The following is a 21,464-nucleotide window of genomic DNA, read 5'->3' on the forward strand; positions in this document are numbered from 1 at the left end:
TTCATTCATGAATGGTAGTCTGGATATATAGAGTGTCAAAATCAATGACACCAACATGGGACAGCTAACAGCTGCGCCAGGACAAGTGGCCTGAACTGATGAACACCCTCTATGTCTTCAACAGAGAGGTTCCTCAGATAGTAGTTGACCAATGTTGTGTCAGTGCACCAAAAACATCCTTTGATAACATCCGTCACCTTCCAGTTGGTATGCAGCGTATTGTGGAAAGCCAGGGCTTGTATTTCCTGGGGATTGTGCGCCCAAGGTGGGTCCAATCCTGCATGTTGATACGCCTTCAGAATTGTAGCACGAAGCCAAAACGCCATGGTATTCTTCGTCACCTCCGCTCTACTTCTGGTCAACAGAGGTAGGAACAATATAGTTCCAAGTAATGCTTAAGCGCTCGAACAAGACACAATAAGAGATCTTTGGTGTCCTCAGTCCCCAGGACGGACGATAAGGACAATGTGGTGAACCACCGATTATCCACTGTTTTTTAGCCACAAAATCCTACATAAGGCACAAGTGAATCTTATCATCTGGACCCCTGTCAAACTTAATATTAGACATGTCCAAAGCATGTATTTTACCAATACCTGTTGCCACAGCCAATGCCATGAGAAAATCTTTTGAGTTACAAACTGTAATTCAGCCTGCTCCATCGGTTCCTAGGGTTCAAGATCTGCTCCGGAAACGAGGACTACCGCCATTTTCAGTCTAAATCAAAGTCGTTGCAAAGGAAACTCCAAAAATAATTTATTTTAAAAATCCCTCACTATCAAAAGGCACCAGTTCACCACTAGATCTATCTATGTGCCAAGTATGACGAAGAAATATGGTACGGTTTTCAAGATCTGCTCCGGAAATGAGGACTACCGCCATTTTCAGTCTAAATCAAAGTCGTTGCCATGGAAACTCGAAAAATAACTTTTTTAAAAATCCCAAACTACCAAAAGGCACCAGTTCACCACTAGATCAATCTATGTGCCAAGTTTGGTGAAGAATAATGGTACGGTTTTCAAGATCTGCTCTGGAAACGAAATGTGACGGAAGGACGGCCGGAGGGACGGACAGCACCCATTCCTATATCCCCCTTCTACTTCGTGGCGGGGCATAATAAACATTCAAAATATTATAACATTACAATACACAGATACAACAGAATACCAGGTAAGTACAATCTGAAATATGACATACTCCTATTATATCTACTAACCTTTCACGACTTCTGAGGCTGTCTGTACACACCTTAGCGCTGGGGAGCAGTACACAAAGGAGATGGGTACAGAAGCTGTCTTCAGAGCATCCCCTGGGCAAGGAAATACAAGGTGTGTGATTGGATTTCATACATCTAAAATGTACTGTACTGGATTACACATACAAATGTATCTTGCATGTATTGTTCCACAGTGAAGACTCACCTGTAAGATGTGCTTGTACCTTACCCATCTCAGTCAATGGGCAGTCTTTTATGTACTCCAGGTAGGTGTTTCGGGTCATCATTTTCTTAGGGAGGTTGAGGTTAACTCGTTTGTAGTTACCTGCAGATTCAAACATATAACCGGTTCATAGATCTTCCGAAAGGCAGACAACAAGTATTATCCTGCTGAATCAAGTTCTTGCCAATGACCAGTTCACCATTAACACAGCTAAGGGTACAAAATGACTTTTATTATCTAATTTCTGTTAACACATAAAATTGAACTCATATACAATAGCAGTGAATCTTTCTGTCCAGAAAGGACCACGTAGTGGACCAGACAAACATACTTTCAGTACAAAAATCCTGAATATGGTGTATCATGAGTATTGTCTTTCTGTATATGAAGATGTTCCCAGGGGATGAGGTCAAGCTGAACAGTACCCAGACCTAGTCATCATCTTGAAGGTGAGGTCCAGATGAACACTGTTCAGACCTACAGTCATCATCTTGAAGGTGAGGTCCAGATGAACAGTGTTCAGGCCTACAGTCATCATCTTGAAGGTGAGGTCCAGATGAACAGTACCCAGACCTACAGTCATCATCTTGAAGGTGAGGTCCAGATGAACACTGTTCAGACTTACAGTCATCATCTTGAAGGTGAGGTCCAGATGAACAGTGTTCAGACCTACAGTCATCATCTTGAAGGTGAGGTCCAGATGAACACTGTTCAGACTTACAGTCATCATCTTGAAGGTGAGGTCCAGATGAACAGTGTTCAGACCTACAGTCATCATCTTGAAGGTGAGGTCCAGATGAACACTGTTCAGACCTACAGTCATCATCTTGAAGGTGAGGTCCAGATGAACAGTGTTCAGACCTACAGTCATCATCTTGAAGGTGAGGTCCAGATGAACACTGTTCAGACCTACAGTCATCATCTTGAAGGCGAGGTCCAGATGAACAGTGTTCAGACCTACAGTCATCATCTTGAATGTGAGGTCCAGATGAACACTGTTCAGACTTACAGCAGCGTTAGAAATTGTCACTAGTCCTATAGTCCTTGCCAAACTGCCCAATGGTTAAGGTATCATAAGGACTAGTAAAAATTTGCCCTTTTTAAGGGTTTTGCCATATGTTATCATTATAAGAACTAGTGGATGAAAAACTGTTAGTTTCTACCGCTGTTACAGTCATCAACTTGAAGGCAAGGTCCCGATGAACAGTGTTCAGACCTACAGTCATCATCTTGAAGGTGAGGTCCAGATGAACAGTGTTCAGACTTACAGTCACCATTTTGAAGGTGAGGTCCAGATGAACTGTGTTCAGACCTACAGTCATCATCTTGAAGGTGAGGTCCAGATGAACAGTGTTCAGACCTACAGTCATCATCTTGAAGGTGAGGTCCAGATGAACAGTGTTCAGACTTACAGTCATCATCTTGAAGGTGAGGTCCAGATGAACAGTGTTCAGACTTACAGTCATCAACTTGAAGGCAAGGTCCCGATGAACAGTGTTCAGACCTACAGTCATCATCTTGAAGGTGAGGTCCAGATGAACACTGTTCAGACCTACAGTCATCATCTTGAAGGTGAGGTCCAGATGAACACTGTTCAGACCTACAGTCATCATCTTGAAGGTGAGGTCCAGATGAACACTGTTCAGGCCTACAGTCATCATCTTGAAGGTGAGGTCCAGGCCTACAGTCATCATCTTGAAGGTGAGGTCCAGATGAACAGTGTTCAGACCTACAGTCATTATCTTGAAGGTGAGGTCCTGATGAACAGTGTTCAGACCTACAGGTTTTTGTAAAAATCTTTGATTATATTTTTACGCAGATGATGTTTTCCGAGGACTACTGTCTTAATAAACGCAATTTTCCATGTTTCTGCAGAGATTTCATATCCCTGCATATCTGATCTGGACCCTATAACCATGACAAAGAATCCTAACAATTCTGCTCTTTGTCACCTCACTTTTACAACCCATTTTTGCAAAGAACTAATCAGTAATCCCTTGTGAAGATACAATGCCAAGATTTTACAGCAACGTCCTTACCCACTTCGTCATAGCACTTGTCACACCAGTCACGGCCGAAAACAAAGTCACATCTTTCCCCATGCCGCATGATGAAAAGCTTCCTGGGACTCTTGTTCTGGGCTGCAGCATCCTTCTGCTTCTTGTTCTTGATCACCTGCACACAAGGAGTGAGTCCACTAATGCTGCTTTAAACACACTGTATCACTCAGTCATATCATGGTTAGATCTGGGCATTGCTCAGAATATTCATACATTCATTCAATACCCTTTGTTAAAAATTACCCTACAAAACACTACAAGATAATGTTTAAGAAAATAAAAAAAAGTGGTTCTCAGGCAATGGCTTTTGAAAAATAGTGCAGGCAGGCTCACTGTTTTATTTTTTGGGGATGTCCTAAACCAAACAACCTGAGAAAGGGCTTCCCTACATAAATGTATTCCTTGATAAGTAAAATACTGACAAATTTGTACAATGTGAAGCAGCTTGAAGTGGTCACCATGCTAACTCTTCAGACAGGAAGGCCCAACTTTTGTTCTTTTGTCAATCACAGAACTCAACTTGTTTGCATCTTCATGTTATCCAATGTACACCATCAAGAGCACACACCATGTTTACAAACCAGTCAACCAGCTTTGTGTGTTTTCATAGACAATGCATACATGTTTTCATGGTCACCTTTGCCAGCTTTTTAAATATCAAGAGAAATAAATTTCTTGATACAATTTTACAATCTCACAATATTTGACAACCATTTGACGTCTGGTGTGTGCAAAATACATGTACACAATGAGCTATGATTTTGTTTCACAACGTGAAGGCAATACAGGGGTGCCTGAGAACCAAGACTATTTTCTGTTAGCCAAAGTGAGGTTTGACATGTCATGTTATTAAGGCTGACATGAGGAAACAGATCAAATTTAGTGAAGCATAAACATTATTTATGACAACAGATGGACAAACCTTTCAAATTATAGACATCAAATTAGTGTCCAATTTTTTATGAATTGCTCACTCCCTTGTCACTGTCTGGCAGCTAATGTGGGACTAAATGCAAAGTGACACAAGTCAGATACGTTTTCCACTTCCGTGAAACCCAGGAGATGGATCAAAAACAGAGCGAATCTTGCAGCTACAAGTACCATAACTAAGGGGGGGAACTCAATGAGGACCAAGGTATCCAAACCCTCATTACCCCTAAACAGGTATCCACAGTAAGTCTCAGGAGTTGGGTACAAAATGTCTGATTGGGAATTGTTTTACTGGAGCCCTGACAAAAACTATTTAGATTCATGTATAAGGACCAGTGAGCAACCCACCCACCCACCCCAATGTTGCTGGAGTGAGTGAGTGAGTGAGTGAGTGAGTGAGTGAGTGAGTGAGTGAGTGAGTGAGTGAGTGAGTGAGTGAGTGAGCGAGCGAGCAAGGGTTCTCTGACACCCTCAGCAATATTCCAGCTACATAGCGGCAAGGGGATATATAAAATGGGCGTCAGCCTTCACACATTGTATTCATGTGGGAAACTGAACCCAGAGACAGTAAAATTATTCACAGAGCCTGATATCAGAATTAGGTTGTCCCACTTTTATCAAAGAAATAGAAAAGCCACATAGATGTATGTAAATAAGCATCACCCACCTTGGCGTACATGTCTTCATTCTTTTCTTCTTGCCAGAGATTGTCATAGTCCCCCTCGACTGAACCGTTTGTTGTCACTCCCGATGCTGTCTGACCACTCTTTGGATGATATTCATGCAAAGGCAATGACCTTGAAACAATCATCATGAAATGTTTTTTCTACAAAGTTTAGACATGAAGAAAATATTCATACCTGAATACCTATAATCAGGGGTCCGGAAACCGTCATATGCGCCGGACATGTCTGATTGGGAATCTCAAATGTCCGGTTTAAAATATTGCTTACCGGACATTTAAATTTTTCTGTCCGGACATTTTCAAAAGTATTGTCCGGACATTCTTAAATTTTGACCGGACATGATCAACAGTTAAGACTGAGCAGTGTCTGTCTGCAGTTGTAACACAATGAAGATTATCTACACTGACAAGCTTTGTTTGTTTTGATTGCTGTAAATACATCGTACCTACATGATAGTCCAACCAGTCAATTACTGTAATAGGCAATAAACTGAGTTGACACTGATTAATCGAGGATTAATTACTGAGAACATCTTGTTAATTTGAGTGAAAGGTGTTTACAACTGTACATAAATACCTTGCATCATTGATCATTGCATCATCTTGTTTTTAAATAATCTTTAGTTTAAAAAAAAAATTTCCCGTGAGGTCACATGATAACCAAATATGGGATAATAGTCTCGATCCAAATGTTACAACGTGTACACTTGAGCAGACTCATGAATATAACTCATGAATATTAATTAGACCATTCACTACGTTAACAGATCGTTATTATAACAGAAACAAACGTATGTTTTCGAAGTATATCTAAAATAATATTATTTGTTATTAATTGTCCGGTGAATTAAACAATTTAAATTGAAACAATTCATAATTCATCATATTATGAATACGTAACAACTTGTAATGTGTGTGTGAAAAGTCATCTTACAATACGCTATTTGAAGGGGGCGTGGCCTAAATTCAAATGTCCGATTGGGATTTTAAATTTTCCGGACCCCTGCCTATAATCCTAATGTTTTCCAACAGAGAGAAAACAGTTCCAAGATTCTGCACACCCCAACACCCCTAGATTTCTCTGGGAACTTTTAAAGGCCATAATAAAATAGTTACCAGCTTCTCCTCCCCGTCCGACTTTCTCAAAACCTTCCGCCTCAGAACATTATATTCTGAGTCTTTGTCATGATCAATTCATCGCCCATGAAACTAAAAGCTGACTTGTTTACGACTTTGAACATTCACAACAGCCTAACCATTAACATTTCTTTTAGTATTATGCTCAATCAAAAACTAAATCGTACTAATATGACTGTCAGGACACCATAGCTGGGTTCTTCTGTGCAAAGTTTCAGCTACACAGGAGTTGAGGTTTTCAGAGGAGATTACTTTAACTGAACTTCAACCAGTATACCAAACAGGAGAGATGTAAATGTCTAACCGATGCAGTGTCCACGTCCATGTTTCGGCTGTGCGTGTCGTGAACACCCCCGGGAACATTCCAGTGTTCCCGGTCAGCCAGGAAGTGCCTTTGAACCATCCATCCTTACTGCGACTTACTTCCTCAGGGTCCATGAACACAAAGTCCTGATCGATGAGTTCCAGCTCATCAGTTAACAGAGGGGCATATGCCTTCAACACCTTGCGTACCTGCACAACACAGAAACTACAATCAGGTACTGAAGCTAGTTGCACACACAACTGTATATAGTCTGATTGCACTCACACAATGGCACAAACTGATTGCACTTACACAGGTATAGAAACTGATTGCACTTACACAGGTATAGAAACTGATTGCACTCACACAGGTATAGAAACTGATTGCACTTACACAGGTACAGAAACTGATTGCACTCACACAGGTATAGAAACTGATTGCACTTACACATGTATAGAAACTGATTGCACTCACACAGGTATAGAAACTGATTGCACTTACACAGGTATAGAAACTGATTGCACTCACACAGGTATAGAAACTGATTGCACTCACACAGGTATAGAAACTGATTGCACTTACACAGGTATAGAAACTGATTGCACTCACACAGGTATAGAAACTGATTGCACTTACACAGGTATAGAAACTGATTGCACTCACACAGGTATAGAAACTGATTGCACTTACACAGGTACAGAAACTGATTGCACTCACACAGGTATAGAAACTGATTGCACTTACACATGTATAGAAACTGATTGCACTCACACAGGTATAGAAACTGATTGCACTTACACAGGTATAGAAACTGATTGCACTCACACAGGTATAGAAACTGATTGCACTCACACAGGTACAGAAACTGATTGCACTTACACAGGTATAGAAACTGATTGCACTCACACAGGTATAGAAACTGATTGCACTTACACAGGTATAGAAACTGATTGCACTCACACAGGTATAGAAACTGATTGCACTCACAAAGGTATAGAAACTGATTGCACTTACACAGGTATAGAAACTGATTGCACTCACACAGGTATAGAAACTGATTGCACTCACAAAGGTATAGAAACTGATTGCACTTACACAGGTATAGAAACTGATTGCACTCACACAGGTATAGAAACTGATTGCACTCACACAGGTATAGAAACTGGTTGCACTTACACAGGTATAGAAACTGATTACACTCCCAGTTAAATAGAAACTGAGTGCACTCACACTCATGGGACATTCCCTCTCCCTTGTGTTTACATTTTCAACCCAAACCTCATAGGTGTGTTTTATCCTGTCCACATAATTCTGTTAATAATTGAAGCATACATCACAAAGTAAATCTCCTTAGATAATATAGTAGATCAAGAATATGACATGTATTTCAAATTATGAAATGACATTTGGTGATATCAATTCATACATAGCGAGAATATTCTTTACATCCCATTTTGTTTTTCAACCAGATTGTGGCACACTTGGTTTACAATAGATGAAACCTACAATTCCTCACCTCGCTCTGTCCAACTCTCGGGTCTCGAGAGTACAAGCGGACATCCCACCGCGCTGCTGCTGACAGGTTCATTTCCTTGGCCTTCTTCAGCAGGACTTCGTGGTTCTCATCCTGGTACTGGTAGGACAGAGACAGATGCAGCTGCTTCTTGTTCTCCCCCACCACGATGCCTGCACACACACACACAGCACACACATAATAGGCCACTGACAAGGTGCCACACCACAGAGTGGCATGCATAAAGCTCATTATATATTACATCAATCGGTATTAATAGATCAGTGAACATTTGATTCTTATCTCCCTGAACTGTATACAACCCAAGCTGCCCGTTGGCATAGTTACATATTACAAGTTTACATACACATTTCACTCTTTTCCTAAACGTTATTTATTGAATGCTCAGTGTATGAATATATATTTATTGCTAAAACATTAAAAACATTCTCAGTAGTAAAACACTTTCACAATAGTTTCACATATTGTGTTTCCTGGTTCTTTATTGAGAGTTGGTTAATGTTATTTCCTGCCATGATCAGTAATATCCCAGCCATATGACCGTAGCTGTAATAATAGTAATACATGCAGTTATACATCACAAAAATAAACCTCTTTGGCTTTAGCAACTGTAAGACAGTTGAAACAAATGTCTCCAGCTGAGCTTTTAAAGAGGAAATAGTGGGAGCACATTTCAGATTTTCCCAGCAGATTGTTCCCCAGATGCTGCCATCTACCTACTGGTCCATAACAAATGTCACCAGTCTCTTGACTTTTACTAGTTTCAAAACCTGAAATATCAAGTTTGGACTAGACAAAACACGCCATGAGGGTATGACGACAAATAATCAGCCAGGTCATACATTGTAACAACATAACCCTCTGCTCTTACAACAAGCATAGGGTACTGGGCAAATTCCGGCCTGGGGTCTCTGCAGCAGCACAACGGAACAAAGCCTTACCAGCCTTTCTGACTTCCTCGGAGAACTGGGTGACAACATCTTGTAGATACTGGAAGTAGGGCTCACTGACAAACAGGCCTATAAAACTCTTCTGTGCAAAGAAGTCCAGTGTAAGTTTTCCTGGAGCTTTGTTCAGTTTGTCTTCCAGTCGAGACAGACATTTGGTGAGATAGGACACCTTGTTATCTTCAGCCTACCAGAAGTGGAAAACAATCACCAACATTAAAGACGATGATAAAAAATAACTGATAAAAGTGACAGGCATGTACTCTTTTTTCTGAGACTTGTTGAACACCACATTCAGCTATACTGAAGCAATATGTAGGTGGCCTAGACAAGCCTGGACAAAACAATCCAGAAATTCCAGTGATTCATATTACCATGATTATGATATAATGATATCATGTATCTCCTCCTTTGACAAGCACAGGTTACAATGGTTTCTGGGTTTTTTGTCATCACCTATACACTGTACATTTCTAATTACACAGTACCTTGAAGATGTTGGTGAGGCAAATTATCACATACCTTGAACATGTTGGTGAGGGTTACATAAGGCAAGTTATCACATACCTTGAACATGTTGGTGAGGGTTACATATGGCAAGTTATCACATACCTTGAACATGTTGGTGAGGGTTACATAAGGCAAGTTATCACATACCTTGAACATGTTGGTGAGGGTTACATAAGGCAAGTTATCACATACCTTGAACATGTTGGTGAGGGTTACATAAGGCAAGTTATCACATACCTTGAACATGTTGGTGAGGGTTACATAAGGCAAGTTATCACATACCATATTTTCTTGAGTATAGTGCGCACCCATGTATAATGCGCACCCCCCTCTAGCGGGTTCAATATTTTGGAAAAAAAGAAATTTGAATATTATGCGCAGAAAATTTTTCCACCGTACCCTTTCAGCAAAGTCCGGCAAACGAACGGGTGCTGAGAAACTTCGTCAGTACAAATTCGAAATTTGAGATAAAAAATCACCAGACATGTTTATTTACCGTTTAAATAGTATTTATTGTTCTGCTAGGCATTGTTTTATATTTAGGGATTAAGATTACCTTGCATATTTTCTCGTAAACTAAGCTGGAAACAGCAATCAGCTGTACACACGTTTTCTTGGTATCGACCGGTGATTTGGTCAAGACACACCCAATGATATAACTTTATAAGATTTTTAATGCAAGGATCGGCAACAATTGTATCTGAAACTATTTTATTTATCAGGAATAATATATTCCATTTTTTTCTTAATTATATGCAACCTTTATTAAACATATTTAAAATAATAATAACCCTAAGAGAAGCAGCTGATCGCTATTCCCGGGTATTATTTTTTACATGGAACATGTCTGACCAGTCACCGTCAAGGCTCACGCGCACGTCATCACGTGATTGCGAGAATTTCATGTTGACATAGAATCGTCAAACAAAAACAAATATGACTTTTAACGAGTCAAAGTCTGTCATTTATGATATATGTATCCATTCTCTGTCAACTAAAGTTTGTTTCAAGGCGTCAATAGCGGTATTCTGACCGTGGTTGCTGTTAATAACGGTGAGTTGTGCGATCTTCCGATCGCTTCACAGACGATTTCGCCGAAATTAATAAAAACAATATTATAAGGAATTTTGAATAAAATCAATGAAATAAGTTACAAACATAAGTCCAGATATACAAAGAACACTTTTTATAGCCAGACAGTGTAATTACATAATTATTTTGCGTACTTCAGTATGGATTTGTTGACATGGTATTCCCGGTGTTTCGTGTTCACGGTAATGTCTTTCCATGGGGGAAAAAAACATCCAAACTCATAATTCGTGTATAATGCGCACCCCCTTCTACACAGCTGTGTTTTTTCGAAAAAAAGTGCGCACTATACTCAAGAAAATACGGTACCTTGAACATGTTGGTGAGGGTTACATAAGGCAAGTTATCACATACCTTGAACATGTTGGTGAGGGTTACATAAGGCAAGTTATCACATACTTTGAACATGTTGGTGAGGGCTACATAAGGCAAGTTATCACATACCTTGAACATGTTGGTGAGGGTTACATAAGGCAAATCATCACATACCTTGAACATGTTGGTGAGGGTTACATAAGGCAAGTTATCACATACCTTGAACATGTTGGTGAGGGTTACATAAGGCAAGTTATCACATACCTTGAACATGTTGGTGAGGGTTACATAAGGCAAGTTATCACATACCTTGAACATGTTGGTGAGGGTTACATAAGGCAAGTTATCACATACCTTGAACATGTTGGTGAGGGTTACATAAGGCAAGTTATCACATACCTTGAACATGTTGTTGAGGGCTACATAAGGCAAGTTATCACATACCTTGAACATGTTGGTGAGGGTTACATAAGGCAAGTTATCACATACCTTGAACATGTTGGTGAGGGTTACATAAGGCAAGTTATCACATACCTTGAACATGTTGGTGAGGGTTACATAAGGCAAGTTATCACATACCTTGAACATGTTGGTGAGGGTTACATAAGGCAAGTTATCACATACCTTGAACATGTTGGTGAGGGTTACATAAGGCAAGTTATCACATACCTTGAACATGTTGGTGAGGGTTACATAGGGCAAGTTATCACATACCTTGAACATGTTGGTGAGGGTTATATGAGGGAAGTAGGCATGCGCTCCATTCCATCCTGTTGTAGAAAGGGACTTCTCCCAGAAGTTGGAGAGCTCATGCTGCAGCAGACCAACGGGGCACAGATAGAGGACATACTCTCGGGGAATATTCTGGTCCAGAGTAACATCATTCACGTGAGACAATAACCTGTACAAGGAATGCAAAATGTGATGACAGACATATTTCTTCTTGGATAGAAATGTAACTACATTTATGAACTTAAACACCATGGTCACTAGGAAGATACATTTGTAGTTCAAATAAAATAAATACATCACTCTTTACAACACAATCAGTGAGATCAAATATAAATATGTTTAGATACCATATACTGCAAACAAGACCAAAAGCATTTCAAGATTTGAAAAACGAGTGAAAAGGGGTAATGTTTCACAATCCTAGGGAAAATTTAGCTATGACCCAAGTCTCCATTTGTCTTAATATATGTAAAACTGGGGGTAAAAAAACACACATAATACTTCCACATCAAAAAAGCCAAAAGTTGAAAAATATAAAGATCCATGTGATTTAACAATATTAACCTACATGACTGTTTGTTATCTAACACTGCACTCAGCAATATTCCAGCTAAATGATGGCAGTCTGTAAATAATCAAGTCTGGACGAGACAATCTAGTGACTGACATCATGAGCAATAATATCTACAATTGGGATACCTGTGTATTCAGATAAATGGATTACATTGCTCCATACCCTCGCTGAATCAGTGAAGTTACATCCATGTTGGCAGGCTCAGCAGAATATACATGTAGTCCATCCAATAAGCAAAGGAGTACTTGAGAATACATAGTGGCTACATCTCTCATTTAGAGCGCTGCCCTCATACTTAAAAGAGGTCTTGTTCTACTGAATCAATACATCCAAGCTTTCAGGACTCCTAAATTTGTAACTTTTACGCTGACCATCACTTTTAGACTTTACACTTAATGCTTGTCATAAGAAGCGACTAACGGGATCGGGCTGTCAAGCTCGCTGATATAATTGATGCTTGTCATCATATCCCAATTAATTGGATCTATGCTCATGATGTCTATCACTGGATTGTCTGGTCCAGGCTCAAATTATTTACAGACCATCATCATACAGCTGGAATATTGCTGACTGCAACAAACTATATCACATCTCACAAGAAGCATTATAATGTATTTAGTACCTGTTCTACAGGGGAATTTCTACAAAATTAGGCAATATTGAATGTGTAGAAGTAATATCACCATGGGAAAGCAAAGATAAAGGCTTTGCACACTGAAAGGGATCCAACCTAACCAATTGAACACTGACTTGCTACTCCTGATCACTAAAAGTATTTCTGAACTATCAACAGTCTCTTGAAATTCATCAAGCCGTGTCTTACCATACTCGTTTGGAGTCGGTTCAATTCACGAAATTCACAATCAATTTCTTTGTTTCACAGTGAAATAAATTAATTTATACACAGAAACTTGATAAATTTATCAGGTCTTGGTTAAGTATTTCATTGCCGTGACTACATGATTAAAATCTGAAATTCTGTCCTGATACATGTACATGTTATTGACTACTGTAACACAGGAAAAATGTGCAAATGATAACAGGCATTCATGTGATAATTCCCTTCAGACACTAGCCAGGAATATCCTGGTGCAACTTCCGTGCAGTGAACTCACCAGTCTGACGCCAGCTGCACTCCCCGGTCCCCTGTTGCTGCAAGGGCCTTTTCCCTGAACATAGATAAATGTAGAAATGACCAGGGATTTATCTGTGATGGCACAATGCACCTGGTTATCACAAGTGAAAAGTCTCGAATTGGAACTTCCCAACTCATGTCACAATAGTCCTGAAAGTTTTATTTTAACAATTTCAGTTTTTCAAAGGTTACTTGTAGTTTATAAGGACAATTCCCCACATCTTGTATTAAAAGGTACGTAGATAGAATTTACAAAATACAAGTGGCTATATCATGCATATCATATATATTTTAGTTTCGATGTTTGCTTGATTTCAACATCTACTTATCAACAATAGGCACATACATAGTGCACTGTTAGGAGAAGGTTTGGGGGGATGAGATCCTCCAGAGAAGTAATACTCTAACAATTGTTGTTTATTATACAGAGTTTTTTTTGTGATACAATGTAGTAAGCATTCATAACAAATTTCCTCTCCCAATCATTACTTAATGTTCATTCATTTCCAATGTGTACAATTTCCTCTGTTTACTTTAATATAAAAAAAACCCATAAGCCCTTTTTTGAATGCTCCTATAATAAAGTACTAAAAAAACAAACCCTCCAGTCACATTATGAGCAGGTTATTGTTGGGTGTGAGGAATTGTCCGGACCCATATTCCCCTGCTATCCATGATAACAGGACCACCAATAAACATTATAAAGAGAAAAAGGTTTCAGTGCTTAGTTCTACCTTACTGCTTTGAATGCAATGCTTACCTACCTGAAACATTCAGAAGACATAGACCTTGAAACATGTACAAATGAAGTAAAATATCACAAAACATTTTGGCCAATTCACTTGCCACCGGTACTTGGATCAGTTGGAAGTGTTAGATAAAGCACACAGAAATACATGATGTTAATGATCACATGGCCAGGCATTTATCCAGTAAGTGCTTCTGGCAGGTAAATGGGGAAAAACCCAGCACAAAGCCATACATTAGTCATATATACATTAATATGAATTGGGAAATATTTAATACAAGTTTGCTGCAGACTTGGGTCCAAATATCAACCTCTGAGCACTGCTGAGCAGGTCTAAATAAACCCTTGATATCTGTTATATATACTGTCAGGGTTTAATGCATATGTTTCAGAATCAGTGAACTGTTCCCTTAAACTATCATCTTGTAAACATGTTAAAGAGATTGCATCATAAAAAAGACCCGAATTTAGGGCTTTAGTATACGACACTAGACTACATTTATTTTTAACCACTGTATTATTACATTGAGACTTAAGTCCTTAAGGGATGTCAGTTACACACAGACATAATATATATGATCAGGATAAACAAATATAGATGGCATTCATATCTAACATTGATGATAAATTAAATTCTAATGATTACAGCCTAGAGGAAACCACGACTGTAAGAAGAAGAAGAAGAAGATCATAATTTCTTGTTTCAGTCTTTCAGAGAAACAATTTGAATGTCATCAGTCAGAAGATTTTTGAAATTTCTTTTGAAAAAATCCTTTAATATTCCACGTCTAATAGTAGTCAAATTATCTTTTCCAGTATTTTACTCATCAAGGAAAACATTTATGTAGGGAGGCTCTTTTCCAGGTAGATTGTACACATTGTTTATTTGGTTACACCACTGTTTATTTGGTTACATACTTGTACGAAAAACGGGGAAAAAAGACTTCACCCACCCGCACTATATAAGTATATTTTCAAACACCATTGCCTGAGAATCAATTTACAAAAAAAATTTAAGCCTAATATATTTATTGGTTCTTGGATCTATTTGTGAAATATCATGATAGGCATTGAAGATTGGGAAAGAAAATCTTCTTAAGCGGATCTTCTGAAACTGTTGCCTTGTGTACAGCGCTCGACACAGCATATTGCATGCATGTTTGGGCAGTCGGCACATCCGTTCATTCAACAAAAGAAGAAGATTAAAGTGTTTATCAATATATTTGGGCCACTTCTAAATTTTAGGGATTGACGGATCCATTAAACAAATTTCATAAAAAATAATCTCCTGAGAACATGAAACATATTTTAGTGTTTGAAATTAAGGAGGTCCTGGAGTCCATGACGTTTGCTCCTGTAATATTTGAATTTAGGGATCACCTCTACCTTTAAACAATAGTAGAGTTAGGACAAGGACCCCATGATTTTCATGCTTAAGTTTGACTCCCTTGACTTTAAAAATATGTATGGCTAACTTCATTTTAATTTGCACTGTAGCAATGTTCCAGGGAATGGTTTTGTGCCACTTATCAACAAACGAACATGAAAGAAGCCAGTTACTATGCGCAGTGCTTGGGTTGTCGGCTTTGCTCTGCGGCACCGACAAGTTTGGGTTTGAGAAATGAATTGTGGAACGAAATGTATGAATTCACACATAGAAATTATTTCATGCATGATTTAAAAACCTCCAGACCCTTCTATGTACTGCCCTTTTAATGTGAAATTGAAATTAATGCAAGACATGCTAGTTAGTTTTGCTCGCATTAATTAAACTTCGTATTTATCAGGGGTAAAAAATAATTTCAGTCCCTAGTGAGTCAGGACTTATTAACCTATTTCTTCATGAGACAAAACTGATTTTAAGCAAGTCCAGTTCCATAGATGACAGGTCCAAAATAAAACTGCAACACAAGAACCGAATCACTCGTAATCCCCAAACAAAACAAACTTATTTGACAGCCAAAAATACTAGACACAGTTGGGTAATACAAAAACTATTATGCGTGGACAAACATGACAAATAACACACTGTTACAAATTATTCTTCACAAAAACGCAATTATCATGATCCCCAATCAAAAAGATGATTGTTTTAAATATGATGTTAAATAAACCACACATATTTTAAACTTTCATATAGAAAAACATATTTTGATTTTAATATATACATGATATAATATGTAATCATTCCTGTTGACAAACATGACAAACGACACCCTGTTATAAATTATTCTTCACCATAACACAGTTATCATGATCGCCAATCAAAAAGCTAATTCTTTTAACATATTTACGTAGAATGTTAAATAAACTACACAAATGTCGACTTGCATGTTGAATAACATATTTTCATTTGATTTTATGATACATAATCATTCCACATTACATTCACACTTTTTTATCATGACATATGCAACCTCACTGACAATTGGTGATTGGCTAACTAAGTAATAGTGTGTGACTTCAGTTCAAATATGATGTTGTGACAACATGGTTGTATCGAGACGACAAGCCCCATCGGTTAGTTAAATATAGAAACTATGTGCTAATGTTGTAAACAATAAATATAAAGAAGCAAGATTGTCCACAATTTTTTATAGTGTAAGCTTGGCCATGGAAACACACACATCATCAAAATAAGATGGTAAGTCATTGGACTTTAACCCATATCTTTCTAATTTTGATGCGTCTGGGACATTGGAATAACAAAAAAAATTAGCCCGGATTTACATGATTTATGTCTCAAAATTTACTGTTCACATAGGGATGCATTTATATTTAAGAAATAAGTCATTCAAACACATATGGTGTCTCGCGACTTTAGTCTTCGGACACTTACGAATGATCCTGATGCCTTTTGGCACACTCGTCCCATTTATGCGATATGCCGCGAACTGAAAACAGCTCCAGACGTCAGACGTCAAACTCACGAGTATGCATGAATAACATGGTTTTTAATAATTCGTTGGGTGACTTTTGTGACAGAAAAGTGGAAGGGAATACTGTAAGGATGATGTGGATTATAGTAAGGAATGAGGGAGGCATAAGCATGGCTAGTGACGACACAACGGTGAGTTCGCTTTTGAATCAGTACTGAAAAAATGTAGCCGGTGAAAGTGGCTTGTGTGAATGTTCCAGGACAGTTTCCAGTAGCCAAAGTATTCGACACAAAACCATTTCATCCGTTTTACTCGACGTTTTTGTGTGAAGAATATTAGGAGCCGATATAGACTCTATAATAGCCACTTAACGGGTACCTTACCCTAATGATCGTAAAGGGGAACCAAGGGCTAAGGGTAGAGTTCAGGTAATCTAATAGCCACTAAACGGGTACTTAACCCCAATGATTGTAAAGGGGTGATTGATCGTAAAAGGGATCCAAGGGTTAAGGATAGAGTTCGGGTAATCTAATAGCCACTAAACGGGAACCCAACCCTAATGATCGTAAAGGGGTGATTGATCCTAAAGGGGTGATTGATCATAAAAGGGATCCAAGGGCTAAGGATAGAGTTCGGGTAATCTAATAGCCACTAAATGGGAACCCAACCCTAATGATCGTAAAGGGGTGATTGATCGTAAAGGGATCCAAGGGCTAAGGATAGAGTTCAGGGTAACCTACCCTTTCACTGTCGACATTTGGATGTGTTCAGCGCCAATATAATATCCCTAATTAACTGCATTCTTGTGCATGACAATTAATGAGCCAAAAAAATAATATATGTATATTAGTTCCCATTTATAACCATTTTAGCCACTTGAATTACAAAAAAAAAGGAAATAAAAAATATATAAAAAATAAAAGAGCTTTCATAAACTAGCGCTTGCTATAAAATGCGCCGCCGCAGGCTATATTTAGTAAACAAATATTTTAAAACTCAACACCGCTGGGCGTATTCAATGACAATGTGTATAGAGATGATAGATCACTGGGAGGAGCTTATGCATACTTGACTACACCTGACATCACAGGGCATTGTTTCGCCGATGTGACTGGCAACAAAATACTACAAATATTAGGGTATTGTCACATGTTTGAAAAGTTTGTGGTACGGTATTCTAAAGGTAGGCCGAATAATATGTAGTGGACATCCATTGAGTTCTTTTTAAGGACGTACTTTCCTCAGCACTAACAAGCATTAAAATTTGATTAAATACCTCTCTGGTCAACCTTATGAAAGTGATTTTCTTTCTCTAAAATTCTACTGGGGTTGCATGGCAGTTTTTTGGGAAGATGTAAGCGGTCGCATTATTATTTTAGAAGAGTATTAAATGATTCATTTCAAGATTTACAGTATACCAATTGGGTGACATCTATCAGACCTCATATGTATGATATTATCCAGTTCTTATCTGCCTGAAGTCATCATTACTATCTTAAGATTCTTAAACATTACAGTTGGACTATACTGTAAGTGTCAAGGATCCTATTTGCCTTTCTAATGTCAGTATACAAGATACAATCCACATCCGCGCGATCACGGCACCCCGGCACTTTTAGCGAATGTGTGCCCACTCATATGTAAGTATCCCATTCATAAACCCGGAAGTAGTCTGTAACAACACTCAATACAGTTTGACATTTGTCACGATTTCGTGAGTCACTAACTTTTCATGTTAGAATCACCGAACAATCTCGATAACAACTTGTCAAAGAAATGTCACTCACTAAAAACATCAAATTCAATAAAACACTTACGCCCTTTGTTTTGTAAAACCCATTTGTATCAGGGTATCGAGAGACGGTCGGTCTTTCTGAGTTTTCTGGTGATCATTTCTCAAAATACGAGGAGGAAGAGCAGAAGCCATTTTGACATACAAAACATTGATTATAGTATGCTTACAACTTACTCACACTCTGTACATCTAGTTTAAGACTACAAAGACAGTTCTATATATACGCAAAGACATAATGAAAAAAATCATATTATACTATAAGAATAATGAATAACTTAAGCATAATGCCTTTTGAATTGATAATTTCTGAAAATAATTCATTAACAGTCGACTATTGATAGTAGTTGTCTAAGATCTATTACCTACTAGTTAACACACAAGCTCCATCTCAGCCCGTGCTACTTTCGCCTTTTATTATTGAAACAAGGAACGGCCGAATTATCGCTGCTAGGAGCTTTAGACAAGAACGATAATTCCAGTGTACCGGAACTTTATAGTCCCGGAACATGCCGAATGGCGTCTTGCAAGTTACGGAAAGAAGCGAGCGGTGACGAATGATTTCTAACAAGTATTGTGATTGGTTGAAAGAGCACAGGGAGCCATTTTCAAAACAGTTTATCAACAAAATCGTGTAAGAAACATGTTGTCAGATCATTTTTCGTCATATAGTTGTTTTTAACCAGCGCATGTACATAGATGAACGTTGAATGTGAGTTACATATACTTAACGCGTTTAAAAACATAGCCTAAACGGTCAGCCCCAGTAGCCTGCGCCTATAAACAAGAAAATTGGAAACTGAAATTCGGATTTAGTGATTGTTTTGACGTCACCATATAGGCCTAGGCCTACTATGATATAGCCTCGGCTAACCTGGGCCTAAGTTACGAAGACAGTTATCAGTGGTTATTTCACTGATACATGATCATGATGATAGTATTGATACATTAAGTTTTGATATGACTATTGTATGTACCCATTGCATCGTAGGTTGGCATATCAAATGATACATACAATTTTCAGTGCATGCAGTAGTGTTTGGCACCATGACTAGCAGAATATGATCATGTTTGATCATTTTCCTCCAATAATTTTCTTAAGACCAATAATATTTTTGGTACATTAAACTTTCAACCATGTATTCAGTATCATGATACATATATACTATGACCTTTCTATATTATACATGTGTCAGGAACCATATGGTCTCGGGTTGTGTGTTCCAACCTTGACATGGGGGTCCCATACTGGCGAAATGTGGCACACTTCACAGGCTTGGTGGGGAACATTGATTATCTATGCACAAATCATTGGAACAATCAGCACGATCAGTTGAACATTGTTAATTTACTTTTTAGAGAAATAATGGACAAGAAACAGACCAAAGTGAAAGTTGTGATTCGTGTTCGTCCGTCTTTAAAAGAAGATGCTAAGATGTGTGTGAGTGCAGGTACAGACTCGGTGGAAATATTCAACCATAGAAACATCAAAGAGAACATCAAATATGAGTAAGTTTTTTTTTGCTATCAAACATTGAGTCAGCTCTCATGATAAGCATGAGACTTGAGATCTTTACTGCCACAGGGTGTAACATGGTAAGGTAAAAGCAGGCTGATGAAGTTTAGTAGGTCATTTATCATTGTTGTGAATACATTGTACAAACATGATTATTGAACGATGTTTATTAGCATATAATTTTTTAATTTGAAGTTTACACGATATACAGCTTTTCCATTGGACTAGATGTGGGTCACATGACCGAGAAATTGACTATAATGAGTGTATGAACAACACAAATTTGAAATGACATAAACACTGACAGACTACTTCCTCCCTCCTAGGGGATCCCTGGGAATTCCCTAGCCCCAATGCATACAGAATAATTTTTTTCCAATCCTTTAGATCCTGTAATTTTCAACTCAGCTTTTTAGTATTCATCGAGAAAGTCTGAGAGTTTGACTGCATGATCGTTCATGAATATCCTCACTACGACACATCCCAGTGAATAACACAAAGAAATACACATCCAAACTGTCGTAGTATCAACTCGATCCGTGTCTAGGCTGACAGTAATGGTCTACAGCAATCTATGAATTTATCTTAGCATCTATTTGACACATCTTTAATCACCTTTCAATAATCGGATAATTGATCAATGATAACTAAAACAGGTTCATTAACAACTTCTCAAATCCCTCCCGTTATGTTTATCATGTTGGTCATTTTGACATCTTGAACTTGATGTAACTAAGTGTATTATGATGCGCTGTCATTGTAACTGAGTAACTGAGGTAGTTCTTAACAGACTTTTCTAATCTAATGGTGATATTATTTGAATACATGCGTTGTGTCAGATGTTTCTGAAGAGCAAGTTGTGCATACATGCGCTCATGTCGCCTTTCTTTTTGAGGAATTATTTTATTCCACGATACAGCGGATGTTGCATGGCTGTCAGTGCAAATATGAAGTCACACATACTAAATAAAACAGTGTATAGATCTAGGCCTATATCCTCTGAGGTAAAACATTGTCGCAAGCTCCGACGTTCATACAGTTTGGCCCTCTATGAAGGTTCATACTCCAATGAACTCACACAAAGTGACAGTCAATTCTTAAATATTTGCTCCCTTTCCTATGGTTTAACCATGATCAA

At 38.3% G+C, this 21,464-nt stretch overlaps 2 protein-coding genes across 6 annotated transcripts in view; one reads left to right on the plus strand and one right to left on the minus strand.

Annotated features, from left to right (window-relative positions):
- Positions 1 to 18,952, minus strand: part of LOC124147743 (protein UBASH3A homolog) — a 32,273-nt gene extending 13,321 nt beyond the window's left edge. For 2 of the 4 annotated variants that reach the window (XM_048381174.1, XM_048381176.1), the window contains exons 1-10: positions 18,836 to 18,952; positions 13,372 to 13,425; positions 11,665 to 11,851; positions 9,031 to 9,223; positions 8,072 to 8,241; positions 6,556 to 6,764; positions 5,097 to 5,226; positions 3,479 to 3,614; positions 1,422 to 1,541; positions 1,217 to 1,309 (exon numbers count right to left, since the gene is read on the minus strand). In XM_048381174.1, coding sequence (XP_048237131.1) covers positions 1,217 to 1,309; positions 1,422 to 1,541; positions 3,479 to 3,614; positions 5,097 to 5,226; positions 6,556 to 6,764; positions 8,072 to 8,241; positions 9,031 to 9,223; positions 11,665 to 11,851; positions 13,372 to 13,425; positions 18,836 to 18,945 — 1,402 coding nt within the window. In that variant the 5' untranslated portion in view covers positions 18,946 to 18,952. Of the gene's footprint in view, positions 1 to 1,216; positions 1,310 to 1,421; positions 1,542 to 3,478; positions 3,615 to 5,096; positions 5,227 to 6,555; positions 6,765 to 8,071; positions 8,242 to 9,030; positions 9,224 to 9,558; positions 9,576 to 9,603; positions 9,610 to 11,664; positions 11,852 to 13,371; positions 13,426 to 18,835 lie in introns of those variants that run through there. The other 2 variants (XM_048381178.1, XM_048381177.1) reach the window with 2 other exon arrangements.
- Positions 18,953 to 19,321: 369 nt separating this feature from the next.
- Positions 19,322 to 21,464, plus strand: part of LOC124147745 (kinesin-like protein KIF22) — a 39,867-nt gene continuing 37,724 nt past the window's right edge. Inside the window, exons 1-2 of one of the 2 annotated variants that reach the window (XM_046518499.2) lie at positions 19,322 to 19,444; positions 20,170 to 20,319. In XM_046518499.2, coding sequence (XP_046374455.2) covers positions 19,368 to 19,444; positions 20,170 to 20,319 — 227 coding nt within the window. In that variant the 5' untranslated portion in view covers positions 19,322 to 19,367. Of the gene's footprint in view, positions 19,523 to 20,169; positions 20,320 to 21,464 lie in introns of both variants that reach the window. The other variant, XM_046518500.2, reaches the window with a different exon arrangement.

This window comes from Haliotis rufescens, unplaced genomic scaffold, assembly GCF_023055435.1.
Source record: "Haliotis rufescens isolate VD_foot unplaced genomic scaffold, xgHalRufe1.0.p SCAF_36, whole genome shotgun sequence".
NCBI lineage: Eukaryota > Metazoa > Mollusca > Gastropoda > Lepetellida > Haliotidae > Haliotis > Haliotis rufescens.